Below are 24,296 nucleotides of genomic sequence, written 5' to 3'. Positions count from 1 at the left end.
ACAGGCACAGAGCAAAAGGTTTTCCTTATTTGGTGTAACTTTATTGTTTGAGGATGTGGAACATAAAGCCTGATGTCACTTTGTATAAAATCTTACTTTATTAATTCCTTACTTTCACAAGAGAATGGGGGAAAATCATTAAATAATTATGTCAAAGCATCCCCTGAGGGCCTCCCATAACAATTACTTGCATGATATGTTTTAAAAGCTTTACATTGGGATTAAAGTAAATGTTTTCATTTTCTACTATTTTTTTTCTTTTTTTTGAGATAGGGTCTCACTCTGTTGCCCAGGCTGGAGTGCAGTGGTGCAGTCTCAGCTCACTGCAACCTCCGCCTCCTGGGTTCAAGCAGTTCTCCTGCCTTAGCCTCCCAAGTATCTGGGATTAGAGGCGCGTGCCACCACACCCGACTAATTTTTTGTATTTTTAGTAGAGGTGGGGTTTCACCATGTTGGCCAGGCTGGTCTCAAACTCCTGACCTCAGGTGATCTGCCCGCCTCGGCCTTCCAAAGTGCTGGGATTACAGGCATGAGCCACCACGCCCAGCCTACTAATGTTCTTTTCATTTATTATAATGTCCAAACTCACTATGAATATGTGAATTTTTAATATCTATTGCTTTTAACATATTTACTTGTATATTGCCCTCTTCATGTATTTTCATATTCTTAAGCAATTGGAATAGTTAAACTTTTCTTCTCATGTGTAAATACCTGTGGGCTGGACTTTCAGGCGTGTCTCACCTCACATCATGCCATGGGAAATTGTCAATAGTGCATTGGAACTGTGGAAGGCAATTGATATATCTTCCTCTAAAGTCCAAGACATTGTTTTGCTGTTTCCCCATTTTCTAAAAGGTGTTTGTCTTTGGAAATATATTGCTAACTACCATCTCTACATACAAATAAAATAATAATTTTTTAAATGTTTACTCTCCCATGTAAATCTGGATGGTGAGTGCCAGATAATATAAGAAACTGAAATACCATACACTTTTTAGCACTTGTCTTCCAAATGAAATGCTTTAATCCTAGTGTTACATTCTGATTACCTTAGTTATGGGGATTATAAAGATGTTTCTGTCACAAAGCAAATAAGAAACTACTTCAGCTCTTAGTTACACAGCCAGGCCTCACAAAAAAGTAGAAAGTAGTTCAGATTGAAAAGGTACCTGAACATTCTGCAGCAGCTCTGATAATGTGTGAGAAGGCAGCATTCTTCGCTTCCTGCTGTATAGTTCTGCTCTCACAGTGGCTCACCTGAGGGCAGGGTGGTAGAGGCATGAGGTACAAAACATGGCATAAAAAACTCTGCAGAACGGGTTTATGAATGTGGCAGATAACTTACTTGGTTTGCAGTTTTTCTGTAGCTTTCTTTACCGTGACTTCTACCCATCCAGATGGGGAAAAGGGCTCCAGGTAGATACCATTTCAACTGTTTCACAGTCTTTATTTTTTTTTTTATTTTTAATTTTTTTGAGATGGAGTCTCACTCTGTCACCAAGGCTGGAGTACAGTGGCACGATCTCAGCTCACTGCAACCTCTGCCTCCTGGGTTGAAGTAATTCTCCTGCCCCAGCCTCCGGAGTAGCTGTGCGCCACCATTCCTGGCTCATTTTTGTATTTTTAGTAGAGATGGGGTTTCACCATGTTAGCCAGGCTGGTCTCGAACTCCTGACCTCAGGTGATCCTCCCACCTCAGCTTCCCAAAGTGCTGGGATTACAGACGTGAGCCACCTTGCCTGGCCTGTTTCCCCTCTGAATTGTTCTACATTTTAAAACCAGCATATTAAAAAATGACAGGAACGGAAGCACATAAATATCAGCTAATGTAAGTTTGAAAATAAGGCTTATTGGCGAGGCAAGGTGGTTCACATTTATAATCCTAGCACTTTAGGAGGCTGAGGCAGGAGGATCAGTTGAGGCCAGGAGTTTGAGACCACCCTGGGCAAGATTGTGAAACCCTATATTTACCAAAAAATTATAAAATTAGCTAAGCGTGATGGCTCGCGCCTGTAGTCCTAGCTATACTCCAGCCTGGGCAAGAGGGAGACCCTGTCTTAAAAAAAAAAAAAAAAAAAGAGAGAGAGAAAGAAAATAGGCTTATTGTGTATGTGCCCTGGGAATTCAGATTTGGAAAACATCTGACTGAATTAACATCTATGACTTACTTCACACTACATATTTTAAATTTTTAAATTAATCAGATGTCTGTCATATTTATTTTATATTATCTTTAAAATTTTTTCCTAAACAGCCAAATTCATTTTTCAAGTAATATACATTCGTATGCATCTTAAAACTAGAAATTTAATTTTTTCTTCTGTATTGACCTTAATTTGGAAAATATTTATATGTAATAAAATTACGAGATGGGATCAGAAAGCTTTGTTGCTAACCTTGGTTGTTATAAATACATTTAAATTGTATTTCTTCTACATTAAGCCAAGAAAACAGGCTTTAATAGATTTGTTCATGGAGACATTTTTAGTATCAGTATAGATTTAAGTATATTTTACAGTCCATTTATGAAAAATATAAATATAAAGAGGTAATAACCAGACTGGTATTTTTACTTTACTTTGTAATAATAGTTTATAGCCTATTAATAATAACGTCTCTTTTTCTTAAACTTGGATTATCCAATCAGACCTTCAGAATTTGTATATTCAAAGAAGCATAACTTTCACAGGTAATTTCTATTTATTACAAATGTGCCCTTAGTCAAAGTGATACTTTATAAACAAGCAAATCAAAATTAAAATCAGCATTTGAAAGAAGAAAATTCAGATTATTTTAACATCTAAAAGGTTTCTTCCATAAATGAAGAAAAGTTAAGTGTTTTTCCTTCTAAAAACAAAACTTATTTTCAGTATAATTATTATATATTGTTTATTATATTCTAAATTCTAATTTTCGAAGATTCTTTTTCTTCCTAAAGAAGAATAAAGAAAAGATTTCCTTTTTTTTTTTTAAGAAAAAGGTAATGTGAACTGAAACCTAATTCTGAATTTCAATTAATTTAGGTACGAACATTAGTGAGTTTTACATATTTCCTTTTAATATTTATACTGTGGAAATGGATAATAGTCTTTTTAAGAAAAATTCATAATCAGTGTTCTCTTTAATGGTTATAAAACATTAAATGATAAATGATGGCATTTCTGATCTTGGATCCTAGAAACTAAACTAAACTAGATTTTTGTTTTTGTCTTCAGAAATAATGTAGGGAAACCTAACTTATGAAGTATATACTTCTTAAAATAAAGGTGAGTTATTTTCCTGTTTATGATTTAGATAATCCAGGAAAGGAAGTTAATAAACTGAGTGAGCATGAACGATCCATCTCTCCACTACTTTTTGAAGAGAGTCCTTCTGATGTGCAGCCCCCAGGAGATCCTTTCCAAGTGAACTTTGAAGAACAAAACAATCCTCAAATACTCCAAAACTCAGTTGTTTTTGGAACATCAGCCCAGGAAGTGGTAAAGGAAATTCGTTTCAGAATTGAGCAGAAAACAACACTGACAGCCAGTGCAGGTATTTAAAAGGGTATTGATGGCCACTGTAGTTATAATTTTCAGACTGGCTAATTTAAGTGTAATATTAGTAGTTTCTCATTATAAAGTATATAGTAACATTTTACTTACTTAGTCTTTCATTCAACTTCTAACAACTTTACCTATTCAGAATAGCTGTGAACCTAGTAAGTAAATTGGAATTAAGCAGACTATGAGCCTGAAGGAAAAAAAAGATTATACGTTTCTTTCTTTTTTTTTTTTTTTGAGATGGAGTCTTGCTCTGTTGCCCAGGTTGGAGTGCAGTGGGGCGATCTCATTCAGCTTACTGCAACCTCTGCCTCCTGGGTTCAAGCGATTCTCCTGCCTCAGCCTCCCAAGTAGGTGGGACTACAGGCGCATGCCACCATGCCCAGCTAATTTTTTGTATTTTCAGTAGTGACGGTGTTTCACCATGTTAGCCAGGATGGTCTCCATCTCCTGACCTCATGATCTGCCCACCTTGGCCTCCCAAAGTGCTAGGATTACAGGCCTGAGCCACCGCGCCTGACCCATAAATTTCATATAGCTATCTTTTTCTAGCACAAAATATATTTTTATTGGTTTTGCATGTAATAACTTGATTATTAGTTTTTCCTTGGGAGACTTCAATCCTGTCCAAGATTACATTGCAGGAGAGAAACCAGACGGCCACAAGGTAAGAGACAAAAGAAATACTAACTAGCAACATAGCAATCCAGAACCATCTGGTAAAAGGAAAAACAAATTTACATATGTTGATAACCCATGAGGCCATCACTGTCTCTTAGCATAATAACTGTTATTCATCATGAGGACCCTGAACTATCTTGTAAAAGCCATATTGTGATTAGGTAAATCTTTTCTTTCTACACCAAAGCATGAGAATGAATAATGCATTTTAGGAAGATCTATATAACAATTAAAATGAACTGTTTAATGAATATATTTGAATATACCTATTTCAAATTATCTTAATTAGGACTCCTAGAAATTGTGAAACATCTTTTTGAAAAATAGTAATTTGTTTTGTGAATAACATAAAAAGGATACACCATCTAATTATCATTATTTTAAATATACCGTAACCAGAATCTTTGATTTTTTGCTTTATGTGGATAATCTACGCAAAAGACATTTTCAAAGAGTAAACATCCACCCTAAATTATATTCTGTATCTTTTCTTAGAGATAGATATAGAACCACTATAAAAACAATCTGGGCTGGGCGTGATGGCTCACGCCTGTAATCCCAGCACTTTGGGAGGCCGAAGCTGGTGGACTACCTGAGGTCAGGAGTTCGAGACCAGCCTGACCAATATGGTGAAACCCCCATCTCTACTAAAAATACAAAAATTAGCCAGGCATGGTGTTGCGTGCCTCTAATCCCAGCTACTCGGGAGGCTGAGACAGGAGAATCGCTTGAACCCAGGAGGTGGAGGTTGCAGTGAGCCAAGATCACGCCATTGCACTCCAGCCTGGGCGACAGAGCAAGACTCCATCTGAAAAAAAAAAAAAAAAATCTGTATTCCTACTAAAGGTAGTAAGTAAGCTAATAGTAACACTTAATATTGCTTAGCTCAGAAATTACTCTTACATTTTAAAATGTCATGGAGAATTAAATATTTCTCATTTTTGCTGCCACAATGACTCTAACTAGTACAATTTCTTTTCCTAAAACCATAGCAAACCCTGGGGAGATAGATGGTAATCAAATGTTATTTTTAAAGTAGCATTATATATCATTTGAGATTTTTTGCAATTAACTTTTTTTTTCTGTTTTGTTATTGCATATTTAAAAGTCATACATATCAACTTCTTTGAGTCATCAGAGTATTCTTCTTTTAAGGCATTGCCCCAAATACAATGTTAGCAAAAGTATGCAGTGATAAGAATAAACCAAATGGACAATACCAAATTCTTCCCAATAGACAAGCTGTGATGGACTTCATCAAGGATTTACCCATTAGAAAGGTAAGATTTTTACATAAAGTTTATTTATATATGTACTCTGAATTCTGAAGAGATACTGTGTAGGCCAATAGTTAATCATTCTTTGCTTAAAAGTTTTAAAATAATAGATAATAAGCAAGAACTATAATGGGTGATTGAATTTGGACTTGAAGAAACCTTTCTATGAAACCATAAAAGTGAGATTTAGCTTATTTGCTATAAACTTTTAAGAAAGTAATAATCAGATTTTTAAGTGAACTACTGCCAAGGAGAAGGGAAATTAAAAGAATATTTCTAACAGTCCTTTCATCTGTAACTTAGTGCTATCTTAGTTCTAAAGTCCAGATTGCTACTAGATTAATGGGCATGATGCTTCAAAGAGATTTAGAATTTTAATTGTTTTTGACAGAGAATAAACCAAAATATTTTGCCATTTTTAAAATGGTAAAATTATCCCTCAGGGGTTCCAGAAAGTGTATACTTTATTATTTTTTAGAGCTTCTAGATTTTTCTGCATATATACACTTTTTTTTCAGTAATTGCACTATGCACTACTGTATATGATGTTCTAGGACTTGCTTTTCTCATTCAACATAATGTACATGAATGAATTTAAATATTTTTCAATGCTCAGTATGTAATATGTAATGATTACTAACTAGTATATGTAAGGAGTAGCTGCAAAGCAGTGTTTTCCAATATGTTTTTCAAGTATGGATAGATATTCCCTTTAAAAAGGTTCTGGGGTCAGATACCTTTGGAATGTACCATTGATGTGTCACTATGCATATTAATATATTAAAAATTCATAAATCTTGGAATAAAAAGTTTCACTTAAATTTGTCAATCCCACCATTCCCCAAGTTTATATGACAACAGCACTCCTTTTTTAATGCCTTTTGAAATTCCATGAAACGCTAGTTTAGTAAGTGTGGTCAAAAAGTAATTAAAGCAGTTTTCTTGCATGACTTGTGAAGATAGTCACATTATTCATACCTTTTATCGATGATAAAAGATATAATGAGCACTTTGGGAGGCCAGGGTGGGCGGATCACCTGAGGTCAGGAGTTCAAGACCAGCCTGACCAATAAGAAGAAACCCCATCTCTACTAAAAATACAAAATTAGCCGGGTATGGTGGCTCATGTCTGTAATCCCAGCTGCTCAGGAGGCTAAGGCAGGAGAATCGCTTGAACAACCCAGGAGGTGGAGGTTGCGGTGAGCCAACTTGGCACCACTGTACTCCAGCTTGGGCAACAAGAGCGAGACTCCATCTCAAAAAAAAAAAAAGTGTAATGAGGTTGTAATCTCAATTTTTAGCTTCACTTTAAAATCTATTAATAATAAATATTGATTCTTTTCTAGGTTTCTGGAATAGGAAAAGTTACAGAGAAAATGTTAAAGGCCCTTGGAATTATTACATGTACAGAACTTTACCAACAGAGGGCATTGCTTTCTCTCCTTTTCTCTGAAACATCTTGGCATTATTTCCTTCATATCTCCTTGGGTCTAGGTTCAACACACCTGACGAGGTATCTATATGTATTGTCATTCTGCTTTTTCTTCAGCATTTGCTGCAATATCAGTTTTAACCATTGAGATGAGGCTATATGGATAACATGTTTTAAAATTCTTTCAGGCTAGTTTAATTCAAAATATAATGTTTGAATTAGAGTCAACAGATTGGATGTAGGAGGAAAGAAAAGAAGAATAAAGAATCACTCCTAGGTTGTGGTGTCAGCAGTTGGGTAGAGAGACAAGAGGAATGATAGTTTCTTTTTTATCCCTACCTTGTTCTTTGTTCAGAACCTAAGAGAAATGCCAGTAGTCAGGTTGTTGTGGAAAGAAAGATGGCCGTATTCCATAATTCACCCTTTAAGGAAGGAGATGTAATGATTCTTCGAAAGCCTTAAACTACATTTCTTTTCTTTTCCAGATTCATTCATTCAGTACTGACTACTTTACTTTGTGTTAGGCACTATTCTAGGCACTGTAGATAACAGCAGCGAATAGGACAAATTCCTGCCCTCATGGAGTTTACAGACTAGTGTGAGAGATAGAAAATAACCAAATAAACAAATGAAGAAAGTAAAGCAGAGTGAGGGTATAGAAAATGACTAGGGGGTAAGTGTGAAGGTTAGCAACCATCATCCAAAGGCGGAGAGACCTGAGGGAGCCAGCCATGCAAAGGCTGGAAGAGGGAACAGGTGGAGGAAATACCCTGGGTTTTCTTCCCTGCCACTCTTTCATCTAGGTCTTAAAAAGAGGAACCCTAGAGGTAGAAGGTAAATTGTTGTGGGATAGTAGGTGAAAAGAAGGAAATTTTAAAAGACTGGGAATCGTGGAAGTCAACTCTGGGCACTATTTTTACAATTTTGTCATCACCTCGTCAGCCTGTCCTCAAAATGACTCCTTTATATTCTTGTATTTAAACTAAAGGACAACAATAGAAATCAATGAGGATGCATATAAAATTGATGGACTAATTAAGCCTACTAAATTTTACAGAGATTGCAAGGCTTGTTGTGTTGCTTTTCTCATCTCTTTCTGCTCTTCAATCTTTTGAGTCCACAGTTAGCTGACTTTGATCTTCAGTGGGCATAATGAAAGATGAAGATATCACAGCACTATAAATAATTATATTTGAAGATAGCAGGAAATAAAACTTTATTTTTAATCCAAAAATTTTTTTATTTCCATAGTGCTTGAAAACAATATAGTTCTGATGTAACATAACATATATTAACTTGTGGTATTTAGAGATCCAGGTAAGGCTTTTACATGCAATTCATAGGTAATTTATAATAACAGATACCAAACCTGCCTTTCCCTCTGTCCATATTCTCTATTCCCCTATTCTGCTTTGCTTTTTAATCTGAGTACTTCTCCCATTCTAACCCATTCCATATTTACTACTATATTTGTTATCTGTCTCTCTCCAATATATAAGTTTTCTGAGGGCAAGTACTTGGTCTATTTCCTTCATTACTATATCCTCAAGTTCTAGAACAGTGCTTGAATCATAATAGGTTCACTAAATATTTGGAAAATGAGTACTCTACATGTCATTTCAACTTTTTGGTTTTAACTAATCCTGTCAGAGCAGCTAGAATACAGCCAAACTAGGTGATTCAGATTCCCAATCTTCATCCTATAGCTGTGTACCAAATTCTGACTGAGGTTCTATTATAGAGTGGTATAAATGAATAATGAATAGGCTATGGGAGAAAGAAGTTAATATACTAAACCAAAAACTAGATAACTGATTTTAAATTATTTAACATTTAATTATATTTTATAACTGGAAGATATTACACTATCACTTCCTATTTGTTTTTATAAGTTGTGGTTTTTGATAGTCAGGTTTTTAATAGAAGCAATTTCTAATATCTACCTATTTTCAAGTTTGTTCTCTTCAATAGATATAGACTTGATTCATAATCATATTAGCATCTTACCTATCTATGTTCTTTGGTGATTTGTTTTTAGATAAAAAACTGTTTTTCATGATGTATAAATTTTAATAAAAAATTTGAGAGCTCTAAAAGGTAATTGATAATGTTAAATCCTCTTGGTTAACTAAAAAAAACTCAGTCTTTGAAAAATAAAGACCTTTTTTTTTTCATTTCAAGGGATGGAGAGAGGAAAAGTATGAGCGTTGAGAGGTAATGTTTTATTATTTATTGTTAATTGTGCATAATTCATGTTATTTTAAACTAATATCGAATTAATTTTTAGTAAATATCACTGAAATAAGAAATCTATTTGCAAATTACTATAACAGTTTTTAGTAGTTTACACTCCCTGCAATAAATGCCTTAGTATAAGACTATTATTTTCAGTTGCTATAATCTCAAAAATTAACTTCAGCTATTTTTTAATGTTGGTTTTAATCCTACCTAGTGAAAACCAAGCATTTTAGAATTTCATATCTTAATTTCTAGCTTGTTTATAAGGACAATTGAGTATTTACTTCGGAAATTTAAGAAGTAACAATGGGAATTCTTCCTAAAATTCTTTCAATATTGGTGATTAAGCAGAAGCTTAATCAAACAGTAAAATATTACTGATAAAAGAGAGCTTAAAGATGGTCTAGTTTAGTGGTTTACAATCCTGTTTGAAAACCAAATGAAATAATGATGGAAGCTTACCGTTTGGGGAAATAAGTCATTGTTTGAAACATCCCTCAATTATCTCCTCAAAGCAGCAAGTTTCCACTGAGACATTTAAGAAACACTGACCTAGGGCCCGGCAAGGTGGCTCACCCCTGTAATCCCAGCATTTTGGGAGGCTGAGGTGGGCAGATCACTTGAGGCCAGGAGTTCGAGACCAGCCTGGCCAACATGGCAAAACCCTGACTCTACTAAAAATACAAAAATCAGCCCGGTGTGGTCGCTTAAACTTTAATCCCAGCTACTTGGGTGGCTGAGGCACGAGAATTGAACCCAGGAGGTGGAGTTTGCAGTAAGCTGAGATGGCACCACTCACTCCACTCCAGCCTAGGTGACAGAGTGAGACTCTGTCTCAAAATCAAAACAAGACAAAACAAAACACTGACCTAGTACAAGATTGTGTTCATATTTCACATATATTATTTGTGGTCAGAAAAGCTGAATAACTTTTACAAGACAACATAATAAATGGCTTTGATAAAAATTGCTATTTTAGGTTTTGGTCCATATGAAAGCAATCAAAGAGAGAGAGAGAAAAAAAAATCCAAAAGCAAAATAGTATTGCCATATTTGATAAATTTCTCTGCCATTTTCTCTGCTATTGGGAAAACTATTTTATGTACAGGAATGTGTTCTCCACTTTTTTTTTCTGGAAACTTTCTCCCCTTGGCTTTTTAAAATGGGCAATATAACATCAAATTTGGTATGAAGTTGGGGGAAAGGAGGTTGCAATTTATATCACAAACTAACTAACTTCTCTAATATAGAAAGAACTCATAGTCAATAAAAAGGAACAGTAAGCCAACAGAAGAAATGAACAAAGTTCTAAATAATTAACAGAAAAGGAAATACAAATGGCTCTTAAAACAAGTGAAATTACTACCATTTTCATTTATAATTAAAGAAATACAGATTGAAAGTTCTCTCAGATACCTTTCTTTCACTAATCAGGTTGGCAAAGATTCTAACATACTCTATTGGCAAGACTGTAGGAGTGAAAAATGTGTAAACTTTAGAGGGAGTACATTAGGTTTTTTTATTGCTATTAAAACAAATTTCTACAAATTTAGTGGCTCAAAACAAAACAAATTTATTCTCTATCATTCTGAAAGTCAGCGGTTCTAAAGTTAATGTGTTGGTAGAGTTCCATTTCTTCTAGAAGCTCTGGGAGAGAGTCCATTTCTTTATGAAAAGCTTCTAGAGGCCACAGAATCTTTGGCTCATAGCCTCAGCAACTTCTTTCTCTGACTCTAACCCTCCTGCCTCCTTCTTATAAGGACCCTTGGGATTACGTTGGGCACAGCTGGACATTCCAGAGTAATCTCTGTCCGTCAGAATTTAATCACCTCTGCTAAATCCCTTTTGTCATGTAAGATACTAGGTTCACAGATTCCAGGGATTAGGATGTGGACATCTTTAGGGACCATTATCTAGCCTACCACAGGAGGTAAGAAATTTCATAATATGTATCAAAATCACAGATACACATGTACTTTGATGCCATAATTCTTTTACTAAGAATTAATTCCACAGATTTAGTCACATGTCATTTTACATATATACAGGGTTACTCACTGCATTTTTTATGATAGAAAAAAACTGTAATATCCATGAATAGAGAATTGGTTAAATTACCTTACATCATTAAATTAGAATATTATGCTGCTGCATAAAAATGAGGAAATCATTTACTCATGGGGAACTCTCACCATGATAAATTGAGAAAAGCAGGGTACTAAACAATGTATCTAAAATTCTACTGTTTATATAAAAAATGAGAGGAAAATGTCTTCTTGTTTGCTTATTTTATATATACACACACATACACACACACACACACACACACACACATGTGGAATATTTCTTTTTTTTGTTTGTTTTTGAGAGGGAGTCTCGCTCTGTCGCCCAGGCTGGAGTGCAGTGGTGCGATCTCGGTTCACTGCAAGCTCCGCCTCCTGGGTTCTCGCCATTCTCCTGCCTCAGCTTCCCGAGTAGCTGGCACTACAGGCGCCCGTATATGTGGAATATTTCTAAGGAATTCATAAGAATAAGAAGCTGACACATTGGTTGCCACTAGGGAAGAGAACTGAGTAGCTGAGGATAAGGTTAGAAGTAGAAAGGGGACTCTTTACTGAAGAGTCACTTGCTCAGGGTCCATACTCATCATTCTGGTCTCTTTGTATTATCCTCTTTTAAGTTAATATCACTTGTCAACTTCTTTCAACACTTTTTTGCAGATGAATTCAAAATACCTACATTTAATCTTATCAGCCTTCTATTTTCAGCTGTCTATTAAACAACTCTGCCTAGGTTCCATGAGCCAACCCCTTAAATCTACTTAAAGATGTTTCTCATCCATAAAATCCATGTGCAGTAATTGGAATGATGTTCTCATTTGGACTTTCTTAAGATAATCTTCTGTAATAAAGTCTATATATACATATACCCTAATCTGTTTTAAGTTCTGGAGGCATTACCATTATCTGTTGGTAATTTTAATTATCTTTTTTGTGATATAATAGAGCAAGAGCATAAAATTGTTTCTTTGCTAATCAAGCTTTCCTGTTTAGGTGGGTTTCCATTATTTATATAGATCTTAGATGTTTTTACTTAATTAAATTTTAGTTCATCTGAAAACTTTATTTTGTAATACAGAAAAATATAACTTAATGCTAGCCATGTAAACATGCATACCATTTCCAAATTATCCTGGATTATAGTTTACTTTGTGCGCCAAAATTATTCTTGTCTTTCTAGGACATTCAGTGAGATAAATAAAGCGGAAGAGCAATACAGCCTATGTCAAGAACTTTGCAGTGAGCTTGCTCAGGATCTACAGAAAGAAAGACTTAAGGTGCTTTATTTTAATATGGTGTCCTTAGTTTTTAAGTTTTTTAATAGTAAAATGCTACCTTAAAAGCTAGAGTTAGATTACAGATTTCTTAAAGATGAATACAAATTAATAAACATCAGAATAGTGTATTCCTATCCCCAACAGTCAGATACAAATCCAATTCTGACCCATATCTGGAGTCTGTGATGAGGTGATTCTATGAAGAAGCACCTTATGAGGATAGAGTGGTTCAGTATAATTCAGAGGACTTTACTTCTGTACCTCAGGAGTACATTTGAATAAGTTAAAACCAAAGTTACACTGGCATTAGAGAATAAGGCAAAAGAAAGGATTTCCAGAGAATTGTATTCACATATTACAAATGCCTTTCCAATCATCCTTTAATGTTTTTCTTACTTAGACAATGACCTTCTAAAATAGGCATTTTGTTTCAAGGTTGTAGTCCAGGTTGCTTAACACAGGACAACAAAACCTGTAAGGCTTTGAACTTGCTATTTTATAATCTTCACTCACAACAATTTATATTTAGTGTATTCCCAACACTCTCAAACCAGAGGTAGAGTCAGTACAAAGCGTAATAAAAAGGTATTTTAAAATTGCTACACAGGTACAAATATCTGGTTTGATAGAAGAAATAAGACCTAGTGTTCAATAGATCAGTAAGGTGACTATAGTGTACAGTAATCTATGTTACATACCAGAATAGCTAGAAGAGAATAATTTGAATGTTTCTAGCATAAAGAAAATACAAATATTTAAGGTGATAGATATCCCAAGTACACTTATTTGATCTTTACAAAGATCAAAACTATGAGGTACATGTGATAATTTACTATGTTCATATAATGCATCAGTAAAACTATTATGCTAATCAGTAAAAAATTTGTTTTAAAAAAAATTACTACAGAGTGGAATATCTGATGAGTATCTTTCTCTATCATATCTTGAATTTAAAAAATTTTCTTTTTAAAAAATATTTAAATAAACATTTAATTTTATGATCATTTTAGATTTCCAGAAAAGTCACAAAAATAATAGAATTTCAGCATACTCCTCACCTGGTTTCCTCCATTATTAACATATTACCAGAGTACATTTGTCAAAAATAAGAAACTGACATTTAATACATTGTCAATTATTAACTCAACCCCAGACTTTATTTGGAGTTTACTTATTTTTCCATTAATGTCATCTCTGCCTTCCAGAATTCAGTCCAGGGGACTACATTGCATTTAGCTGTCATGTCTCTCCAGTTTCCTGGTCTGTGATAGTTTCTTAGTTTTTCCTTCTTTTTCATGACCTTGACAGTGTTGGGTAGTACTATACAGGTATTCTGCAGAATGTCGCCCAATCTGGGTTTGTCTGATGATTTTCTCATGATTAGATCAGGGTTATGGATTTTTAGAAAGAGTATCACAAAGAGGAAGTGCCCTTCTCATAACATCCTATCATGGGGTATATAATAGCCACATGATGTCATGGTTGATATTAACCTTCATCACTTGGTTAGTGTTTGCTAGGCTTCTCCACTGTGAAGTTAGTGTTTTTCCCTTTGGAAGTAAGTCAGTAAATCTAACTACCCTCAGATGAGAGAGAGCAGGAATTAACTTCCTCCTCCAGGGGATACTAAAATATACATAACATAAAATTTACATTTTAACCATTTTTAAGTGTACAGTTCATATTGTTTTATAACCATCACCACCACCCATCTCTAGAACTGTTTTTCATTGTCTCCACTGAAACCCTGCACTCATAAAACACCAAGTGTAAAGGGAATTCTTACATTAAATTGTTTGGCATAGCATCTGGCAATGCAGAAGGCACACAATAAGTGTGAACTATTCATAAGTCATTTTCAGTGAGACACTTTTAGAAAGATTTTTTTCCTTCCTTTGTAGGTAATTAATCAACCTCCAAAAGAGATTCAGTAAAAATAAAAGTGATCATTTAACCTTTCCCTCTTGTAATGGTCTTTCATAAAAATTCAGTTGGGGGGCCAGGCACGGTGGCTCATTCCTGTAATCCCAGCTCTTTGGGAGGCCAAGGCAGGGGGATCACCTGAGGTCAGGAGTTTGAGACCAGCCTGGCCAACATGGTGAAACCCCATCACTACTAAAAATGGTGGCGGGCACCTGTAATCCCAGCTACTCTGGAGGCTGAGGCTGGAGAATCACTTGAACCCGGGAGGCAGAGGCTGCAGTGAGCCAAGATCCCACCACTGCACTCCAGCCTGGGCAACAGAGTGAGACTCTGTCTAAAACAACAACAACAAAAAAAAACAAAAAAATTCAGTTGGGAAGGGGAATAAAAATTACTGGCTAAAATGGGATTTTAGGTCAGGCATAGTGGCTCATGCCTGTAATCCCAGCACATTGGGAAGCTGAGGCCAGAGGATTGCTTGAGCCCAGGAGTTCAAGACCAGCCTGGACAACATAGCAAAATCACGTCTCTACAAAGAAAATGTAAAAATTAGCTGGGCATGGTGGCACGAGTGTGTAGTCCCAGCTACTTGGGAGGCTGAGGTAGGAGGATAGCATGAGCCTGGGAGGTCAAAGCTGCAGTGAGCCACGATCATGCCACTGTACTCCAGCCTGGGCAATAGAACGGGACCCCCATCTCAAAAACAAAATAAAATGGGATTTTAGCTTATGTTTGGAAAGGGAAGTAAACGTTTTTGGCTAAAATGGTATTTTAATTATTCTTTTTTTTTTCTGAGACAGAGTCTTGCCCTGTCACCCAGGCTGGAGTGCAATGGTATGATCTCGGCTCAATGCAACCTCCACCTCCTGGCTTCAAACTATTCTCCTGCCTCAGCCTCCCCAGTCGCTGGGATTACAGGTGCCTGCCATCACGCTCAGCTAATTTTTGTATTTTTATTAGAGACAGGGTTTCACCATGTTGGCCAGGCTGGTCTTGAACTCCTGACCTCGTGATCCGCCCGCCCAAAATGCTGGGATTACAGGCGTGAGCCACTGCAGCCGGCCTCTTATTCTTTATGATATGTTTATCACCATGTTTTGTAAATAATTGGTTATAATTCCATATTCTTATGTCCGTAAACCTTTCTGAATTTTTCTAACATGTAAATGACTTTTTTCTAGAAGTTAGGAAGTCATATAGAATAATGTATTCTGGTTGGGTGCGGTAGCTCATGCCTATAATCCCAACACTTTGGGAGGCCAGGATCGCTTGTGGCCAGGAATTTGAGACTAGCCTGGGTAACATAGTGAGACTCCGATTCTACAAAAAAATAAAAAATTAGCTGGTGTAGTGGCACGCACTTGTAATCTTAGCTACTCAGGAGGCTGAGGCAAGAGGATTGCTTGAACCCAGAAGTTGAAGGCTGCAGTGAGCTACAGCTGTGCCAGCACACTCCAGTATGGACAACAGAGAGAGACCCTGTCTCATAAATAAATAAATAACATATTGTATATGTTATAGGGTAGAACTGTTACCATTAAGTTGAAGAATGTGAATTTTGAAGTAAAAACTCGTGCATCTACAGTTTCATCTGTTGTTTCTACTGCAGAAGAAATATTTGCCATTGCTAAGGAATTGCTAAAAACAGAAATTGATGCTGATTTTCCACATCCCTTGAGATTAAGGCTTATGGGTATGACTTTTTTATTTTTTTGTTTTTCCTTAAATCTGCTAGATTTTCCCAAATAATCAACTTTGGGAATACAGGGGGCCCCCAACTTAACAATGGTTCAACTTAATGATTTTTCAACTTTGCGACAGTGGGAAAGCTGTATGCTTTCAGTACACTGTTGACTTACAAGGTGGTTACATCCCGATAAACCCATCATAAATTGAAAGTATTGTAAATTGACTTATTATGTTTTCAATTTACAGTGGGTTTATCTGGATACAATCCTACTGTAACTCAATGAGCACCTGTATTCTCGCCTTCATTTTATTTCTTAAACCTGTTTACGAAGTTCTTCCTTTGCTGCTGCCATTTGTCTTAGTTATTAGACCCTGATGTGTGAAGCCATGATCATTAGTTTAATTCCAGTAAGAGTCAATTAAAGTTGTTATTTTCCTTATAACTTAATGAAATTCTTGTGGCCAGGTGTGTTTCAAAATTCAAAACTTTTCAGATTTTAGAAAGCAAATTCAGTGCATGTAGAGTATATTATGTTGTAATACTTCTTTGTGGATCTGGGGCAACACCCCCTGTTCAAACACATTAATATTTCTGTAGCAAAACAAAATATTCAGAGACTGTAAAGACTGATGACATTAATTTAGTCATCAGGTATCACTTGTTGCTTACAAATTTCAGAACTTTTTGGATTTTGGAATTACAGATAAAGGATTGTGACATTGTGAAATCACATCTCCAGCCACTACATGGTAAAAAGTAACAAGCCATGTTTCCAAAGTGTACTGGTTGAAAGTATATATGTGGATCACCACTCCAAATGCACATTTTACTAGTAAGGAGTGAGTCACTAGCCATAGTTTTATTTATGAAAGATATAGCACACACTGAAATCAACTGAATAAAGTGTTAATTGAAAGAGCCAGGCTGGGCGCGGTGGCTCACGACTGTAATCTCAACACTTTGGGAGGCCAAGGCAGGTGGATTGCCTGAGGTCAGGAGTTCGAGACCAGCCTGGCCAACATAGTGAAACCGCATCTCTACAAAAACTACAAAAAATTAGCTGGACATGGTGGCGGGCACCTGTAATCCCAGCTACTTGAGAGGCTGAGGCAGGAGAATCGCTTGAACCCGGGAAGTTGCAGTGAGCTGAGATCACGCCGTTGCACTCCAGCCTGGGCAACAAGAGTGAAACTCCACCTCAGAAAAAAAAAAAAAAAAAAAAAAAAAAAAGCCCAAGAGCAGATATCTATAGAAGCTTAATTCATAATTGCCAAAACTTTGAAGCAAGCACGATGTCCTTCGGTACGTGAATGGATAAGTAAACTGTGGTACATACAGACAGTGGAATAATATTCAGCACAGAAAATAAATGAATTATCAATTCATGAAAAGACACGAATGAAACTTAACTGCATAATGTTAAGTGAAAGAAGCCAGTCTGAAAAAGCTAAATACTGTATGATTCCAACCATATGAGATTCTGGAAAAGGCAAATATGAGTACCATAAAAAATAATTGATTGTCAGGAGTTAAGAGGGGCAGGAGGGATAAATAGGCAAAACACAGGAATTTTAGGGCAATGAAATGATTCCGTATGATTCTATAATGACACGTCATTATAAATTTGTCCAGCGCCCAGGATGTATTCCAAGGGTGAACCCTATGTAAGCTATGGACTTTGAGTGACAATGTTGTGGCAGTGTAGGTTTATAGATTGTAACAAATGTACCACTCTAGTGCCACATGTTGATAGTTGGGGTGGTGGAGGGGTGTGCATGTGTAGGGAAAGGGGATCTTTGGGAACTCATTGTACCTTCTGCTCAATTTTGCTGTGAACCTAAAATTCCTCTAAAAAATAAAGTCTATTAGAAAAAAAAGAGCTAAAGAGTCTGTATAGTTGACTCCAGTTAGTTACTGGTATTAATTTAATGGTATTATGTGTCACATATGAATTAAAATCCTGCATCATTATACTAACTCCAAATAGTTAATATTTAATGATATTCTTTTATAAAGGAAGGTAAATTTGTACTTATAATACCAGCTTTGAAATGTTACTTATAGTTTCTCTCTAGCCAACCTTTTGTATATGTCATAGCACTAGACAAAATGTTTTTATGCATTGTGAGTGAATTGGCTTTGTTCAATTTGAAATTGATTGTGATTGGTTTAATTTAGGTGTTCGGATATCTAGTTTTCCCAATGAAGAGGACAGGAAACGCCAACAAAGGAGCATTATTGGCTTTTTACAGGCTGGAAACCAAGCCCTGTCAGCCACTGAGTGTACATTAGAGAAAACTGACAAAGATAAGTTTGTGAAACCTCTAGAAATGTCTCATAAGAAGAGTTTCTTTGATAAAAAACGATCAGAAAGGAAATGGAGTCACCAAGATACATTTAAATGTGAAGCCGTGAATAAACAAAGTTTCCAGACATCACAACCATTCCAAGTTTTAAAGAAGAAGATGAATGAGAATTTGGAAATATCAGAGAATTCAGATGACTGTCAGATATTTACCTGTCCTGTTTGCTTTAGGACTCAAGGGTGCATCAGTCTGGAAGCCTTGAATAAACATGTAGATGAATGTCTTGATGGACCTTCAATCAGTGAAAACTTTAAAATGTTCTCGTGTTCACATGTTTCTGCTACCAAAGTTAACAAGAAAGAAAATGTTCCTGCTTCTTCACTTTGTGAGAAGCAAGATTATGAAGCCCATCCAAAAATTAAAGAAATATCTTCAGTAGATTGTATAGCTTTAGTAGATACTATAGATAACTCATCTAAAGCAGAAAGCATAGATGCTTTAAGTAATAAGCATAGCAAGGAAGAATGTTCTAGTCTCCCAAGCAAGTATTTTAATATTGAACACTGTCATCAGAATTCTTCTTCTACTGTTTCATTGGAAAACGAAGATGTTGGATCATTAAGTAGACAAGAATACCGCCAGCCTTACTTATGTGAAGTGAAAACAGGCCAAGCTCTAGTTTGTCCTGTTTGTAACGTAGAACAAAAGACTTCAGATCTAACCCTGTTCAATGTGCATGTGGATGTTTGCTTAAATAAAAGTTTTATCCAAGAATTAAGAAAGGATAAATTTAACCCAGTTAATCAACCCAAAGAAAGCTCCAGAAGTACTGGTAAGTGTGTAGTTGTTTTAAACTGCATGATTTTCTAGGAATATGTATTATTAAAATTAATGAGATTGTTGTTAAATCTGAAACATATACTATTAAATGGGTAGTTTGTGTATGCCGCCATTTAGGGAAATGTTGGTTACATTGCCATAGGTTAGAATTAACTCAAGCCTGTAGATTGTGAATTTGGGGAAAACTTTGGTTTGATCTTGATTTAGCACAGAATGAACTCAAAGGTTTAAGGAGCTGAGTGATCTAATCAAACAAATTCCTTCAGAGAACATCTGTGAAGGCACAGTGGTAAATTAACTATAACTGCATAACTAGAAAGCCTCGTTAACTTATTTTTTGGTAGTGCTGACTCTACCCAAATTTCACCAATAAAATTAAGTGTAATGCTAATAAAATTAGTAAATTACAAAGAAATTATAGTTTTTGGTGTGTTTACATATGAACTATATAGTACTAAGGAAGTTATCTTTAATCAATTAAGTTTTAACTTTTTAAATTTGTATACAACTTTTTCATTATTTCATATTATTCATTATGGAATTTCTTGACTTTCTTTCCTCTAAAGGTAGCTCAAGTGGAGTACAGAAGGCTGTAACAAGAACAAAAAGGTATGGCTAATTTGAGCTTTAATAAAGCTGGCTACAATAGGAAAATTCAATTATTTTATAAATTATTAAGTAATCAATATTAAAAATGAATTATTTTCTAGAATCTCTTCCTGCATTTTAATTGTGTGTTCCTTTTCATTCTAGGCCAGGATTGATGACAAAGTACTCAACATCAAAGAAAATAAAACCAAACAATCCCAAACATACCCTTGATATATTTTTTAAGTAAACATTGAACATTTTATCATTAATTTTTAATTGAAACTAGTTATTTTTTAATCAATGAATTTGTTCTTCTGAATTTAAGTTTGCAGATTTATTTAGTGAAGGCAAGTGCAATAATCCTTCCTCAGATGATGTTTGCTTTTCTAAGATACATATACTGATTCTGTGTATCTTTTTTATAACCATGAGAATTTTACTTCCATAATACATCAATTGGAAATCAATCCTGTTAAGAGATAATTCTTAAAAGGGAAATTAGGAATGGGATAAAAAGGTGATTTTTTTATTATTTTTATACTGAATATAAAAACATTTGTAAGGGCTCTCAAAGATTCACACATGCCTATATTATCATAAGAATTTTTCAGCACTTAACTACTTTGTTGGCATTGATCCTAGTATCTTTAAATACTTCATGAGCATTCATAATTAAAATTTATCTTAAGTTCTATGAAGAGTATTAATGTAACTAGCATAAGTGGTTTTCTTCAGGAAAATAAATATCACAGTATTATCTGTGTTAAAATGGTTTTTGCCTAAAATATAATTTTTAATTTGGCTTTTCTTATTTAAAATTCCATTATCTTATGAATAAGCACTTGAATCAGTTTTTAAAATATTTAGTCTAAGATGATTCAAAGTAGTTTTATTTTAATACAGGACTTTTAAATGGCAGTATTTCATTTTTTGTCAATTATGTTGGTACTTTCCACAAATCTATAAAGAAGGATAAATTGTACCATCATTTTATTATAATCCTCAAGAGAAAATGTGTAATTCAAAAGATTAATGTGTATTAAAACACATTATGCATCTTAGTTACATTTCTATCAGTATTTTTATTAATATTTGTGAAAGAAGACAGCTTAATAGTAGTTAGCTTAAGTAGTTTCTCCAAGTACTTTTGTGCTATCAATGAGTTCTTCTCAAAAAATAATTAGTTAGGCCAGGCACAATGGCTCACACCTGTAATGCCAGCCCTTTGGGAGGCCGAGTGGGCAGATCACTTGAGGTCAGGAGTTTGAGACCAGCCTCGCCAACATGGTGAGACCCTGTCTCTACTAAAACGATTAAAAAAAAAAAAAAAAATTAGCCAGGCTTGGTGGCACACGCCTGTAATCCCAGCTACTCAGATGGCTGAGGCAGGAGAACTACTTGAACCTGGGAGGTCAAAGCTGCAGTCAGCCAAGATCTTGCCACTGTACTCCAGCCTGAAGAGTGAGACTCTGTCTCAATAATATAATAATAGTTATTATTTAATTGCAACATGAAGTTGGAAGCCATTTTCTGTTACTTCTTTAAGGAGCTAAATCTTTTATATTTTTGTTTTCTCTCCCCTTGCGTTTCATATTTTAGCTTATGATCTAAATATATATTCTGTATATTATAATATTTTAGGAATAGCTTAATTAAGAACTCACAGACTTTGACAAAGTGGTAACTAGACTTTTAATTACTAGATTCTTTAAATTAGGCTTAATGCCTGCTAGCATGCCAATCCAATCCCATGACTGATGTTATTATACACTATGGCAAATACAAAGTTGTAGTATTATGGTTCTTCATCGTGTGATTTACTTATGTAAATTATGTACAAATTTAAGTTCAATGAAACACTGATTTAATGTACTGAAAGGTAAATAGTACCATAGTGAATTATTTTCTGTCTTGCCTTAGGTTTATTTTTATTATCTTCAATATTAGAATAAATGCTAAATTATTTTCATTTAAGGATTTATGTAGTTGAATATTATCATTTAGTAATATTTAATCATTTGAAATAAAATTTAAAGCTTTAATTGATCTAATAGAGATGGTTTTCTACTTTTCCACTCTTCTTCCCTCTTATGCCTTCACTTTTGTTTTCTCTGCCCAGAATTTTCTTCACATTCTTTACTACCTGTTTTGTCTATTATATCCAACCCATTTTCTTTTTATTATAATTTTGATTTGGGGCATTTGAAGAAAATACAGCAAAACTACAAGAACTGGTAATAAGCATGCATAATCTCACCTACTTAGTGAACCTAATATAAAGAACCACCATATTTGCAATATATATAACTGGTGAAAAACTAGTGTCCAGAATATATAAATGATCCCTATGAATCAGTAAGAAAAAGACAGTCAATAGAAATTTGGACAAAAGACTTTATATGGCATTTCAAGTGAAAGGAAATCCAGATGACCAAGAAACATGAAAATATTCCCAGCCATATTAATATTTGGGAAGTAAAAAATAAAACTACAAGGAGGTATTACATCTTTACCTTATTTGCAAAAATGAAATGATCTAATGATACTAAGTTTTGGTGATGATGTCAGCTCTTACATTGAAAACAATCACTGTGGAAAAATTTGTCCTTCAGTAAATTTAAAGATAAACATGCTCAAAACCTAGCAATTGCACTCTGAAGTATACATCTTTGCAGGTTATCTTTCATTACAGTTATTTTTTTCCCTGTCAGGACCCTAACTAATACAATGCCTTGGGAAAACTAATGAACATGTATCCTAGGAAGCATGTACAAGAAAGTTCTTCCCAGTCAGGAAGGTGGCCAAGAAAAAAATTTTTTAATGTTCATAGCAGCAGTGCAATATCCAAAAGTTAGAAATGAACCAAATATTCAGCAATGGTAGAATGGTTAAATTCTACCATGGCATTTATATTGAAACAGTAGAATTCTACACAGTGGTGAAAATGAAGGAAATAGCTAACCACAACATAGATGAATATCACAGACATAGCATAGAGCAAAAGAAGCAAATCACAGAAGGATGCCATCAACATGATTCCATTTGTATAAAGTTTAAAACTAAAAACTGAACAACTATATTGTTTTAAAGGTATATAGTTATATATATGAGATAAAACTGTAAAGAAAAGCAAGTGTTGCTCTCCCTCTCCCGTCTCCCTCTCCCGTCTCCCGTCTCCCTCTCCCGTCTCTCGTCTCCCGTCTCCCGTCTCCCGTCTCCCGTCTCCCTCTCCCCCTCCCTCTCCCTCTCCTTCTCCTTTCCACGGTCTCCCTCTCATGCCGGGCCAAAGCTGGACTGTACTGCTGCCATCTCGGCTCGCTGCAGCCTCCCTGCCCGATTCTCCTGCCCCAGCCTGCCGAGTGCCTGCGATTGCAGGTGCGCGCTGCCACGCCTGACTGGTTTTCGTGTTTTTTTGGTGGGGACAGGGTTTCACTGTGTTGGCCGGACTGGTCTCCAGCTCCTAGCCACGAGTGATCCGCCAGCCTCGGTCTCCCGAGGTGCCGGGATTGCAGACGGAGTCTCGTTAACTCAGTGCTCAATGGTGCCCAGGCTGGAGTGCAGTGGCGTGATCTCGGCTCGCTACGGCCTCCACCTCCCAGCCGCCTGCCTTGGCCCCCCAAAGTGCGGAGATTGCAGCCTCTGCCCAGCCGCCACCCCGTCTGGGAAGTGAGGAGCGTCTCTGCCTGGCCGCCCATCATCTGGGATGTGAGGAGCCCCTCTGCCTGGCTGCCCAGTCTGGAAAGCGAGGAGCGTCTCTGCCCAGCCGCCATCCCACCTGGGAAGTGAGGAGCGCCTCTTCCCGGCCGCCATCCCATCTAGGAAGTGAGGAGCGTCTCTGCCCGGCCGCCCATCGTCTGAGATGTGGGGAGCGCCTCTGCCCCGCCGCCCCGTCTGGGATGTGAGGAGCGCCTCGGCCAGGCCGCGACCCCGTCTGGGAGGTGAGGAGCGTCTCTGCCCGGCCGCCCCGTCTGAGAAGTGAGGAGACCTTCCGCCTGGCAACCGCCCGCCTGAGAAGTGAGGAGCCCCTCCGCCCGGCAGCCACCCCGTCTGGGAAGTGAGGAGACCCTCCGCCCGGCAACCGCCCGCCTGAGAAGTGAGGAGCCCTTCCGCCCGGCAGCCGCCCCGTCTGGGAAGTGAGGAGACCCTCTGCCCGGCAACCGCCCGCCTGAGAAGTGAGGAGCCCTTCCGCCCGGCAGCCGCCCCGTCTGAGAAGTGAGGAGCCCCTCCACCCGGCAGCCACCCCGTCTGGGAAGTGAGGAGCGTCTCCGCCCGGCAGCCACCCCGTCCGGGAGGGAGGTGGGGGTCAGCCCCCCGCCAGGCCAGCCGCCCCGTCCGGGAGGGAGGTGGGGGGCTTAGCCCCCCGCCCGGCCAGCCGCCCCATCCGGGAGGGAGGTGGGGGGGTCAGCCCCCCGCCCGGCCAGCCGCCCCGTCCGGGA

General features: G+C 36.7%; 1 protein-coding gene across 26 annotated transcripts in view; it reads left to right on the top strand.

Annotated features, from left to right (window-relative positions):
- The window catches only part of POLK (DNA polymerase kappa), an 89,579-nt gene extending 66,128 nt beyond the window's left edge, over positions 1-23,451 (top strand). For 10 of the 26 annotated variants that reach the window (XM_054685031.2, XM_063810356.1, XM_063810352.1 and 7 more), the window contains 9 exons: positions 3,298-3,537; positions 5,382-5,506; positions 6,850-7,016; positions 9,117-9,149; positions 12,414-12,510; positions 15,955-16,126; positions 18,302-19,265; positions 19,840-19,878; positions 20,023-21,911. In XM_054685031.2, the coding sequence (XP_054541006.1) occupies positions 3,298-3,537; positions 5,382-5,506; positions 6,850-7,016; positions 9,117-9,149; positions 12,414-12,510; positions 15,955-16,126; positions 18,302-19,265; positions 19,840-19,878; positions 20,023-20,107 (1,922 nt within the window). In that variant the 3' untranslated portion in view covers positions 20,108-21,911. Of the gene's footprint in view, positions 1-2,650; positions 2,693-3,297; positions 3,538-5,381; positions 5,507-6,849; positions 7,017-9,116; positions 9,150-12,413; positions 12,511-15,954; positions 16,127-18,301; positions 19,266-19,835; positions 19,879-20,022; positions 21,912-21,979; positions 22,142-23,285 lie in introns of those variants that run through there. The other 16 variants (XM_016953124.4, XM_016953128.4, XM_016953125.4 and 13 more) reach the window with 5 other exon arrangements.
- Positions 23,452-24,296: the final 845 nt, after the last annotated feature.

This window comes from Pan troglodytes, chromosome 4 (genome assembly GCF_028858775.2).
Source record: "Pan troglodytes isolate AG18354 chromosome 4, NHGRI_mPanTro3-v2.0_pri, whole genome shotgun sequence".
NCBI classification, from domain to species: domain Eukaryota; kingdom Metazoa; phylum Chordata; class Mammalia; order Primates; family Hominidae; genus Pan; species Pan troglodytes.
Note: the sequence above shows the minus strand (reverse complement) of the source record. Positions and strands in the feature narration are given on the sequence as shown.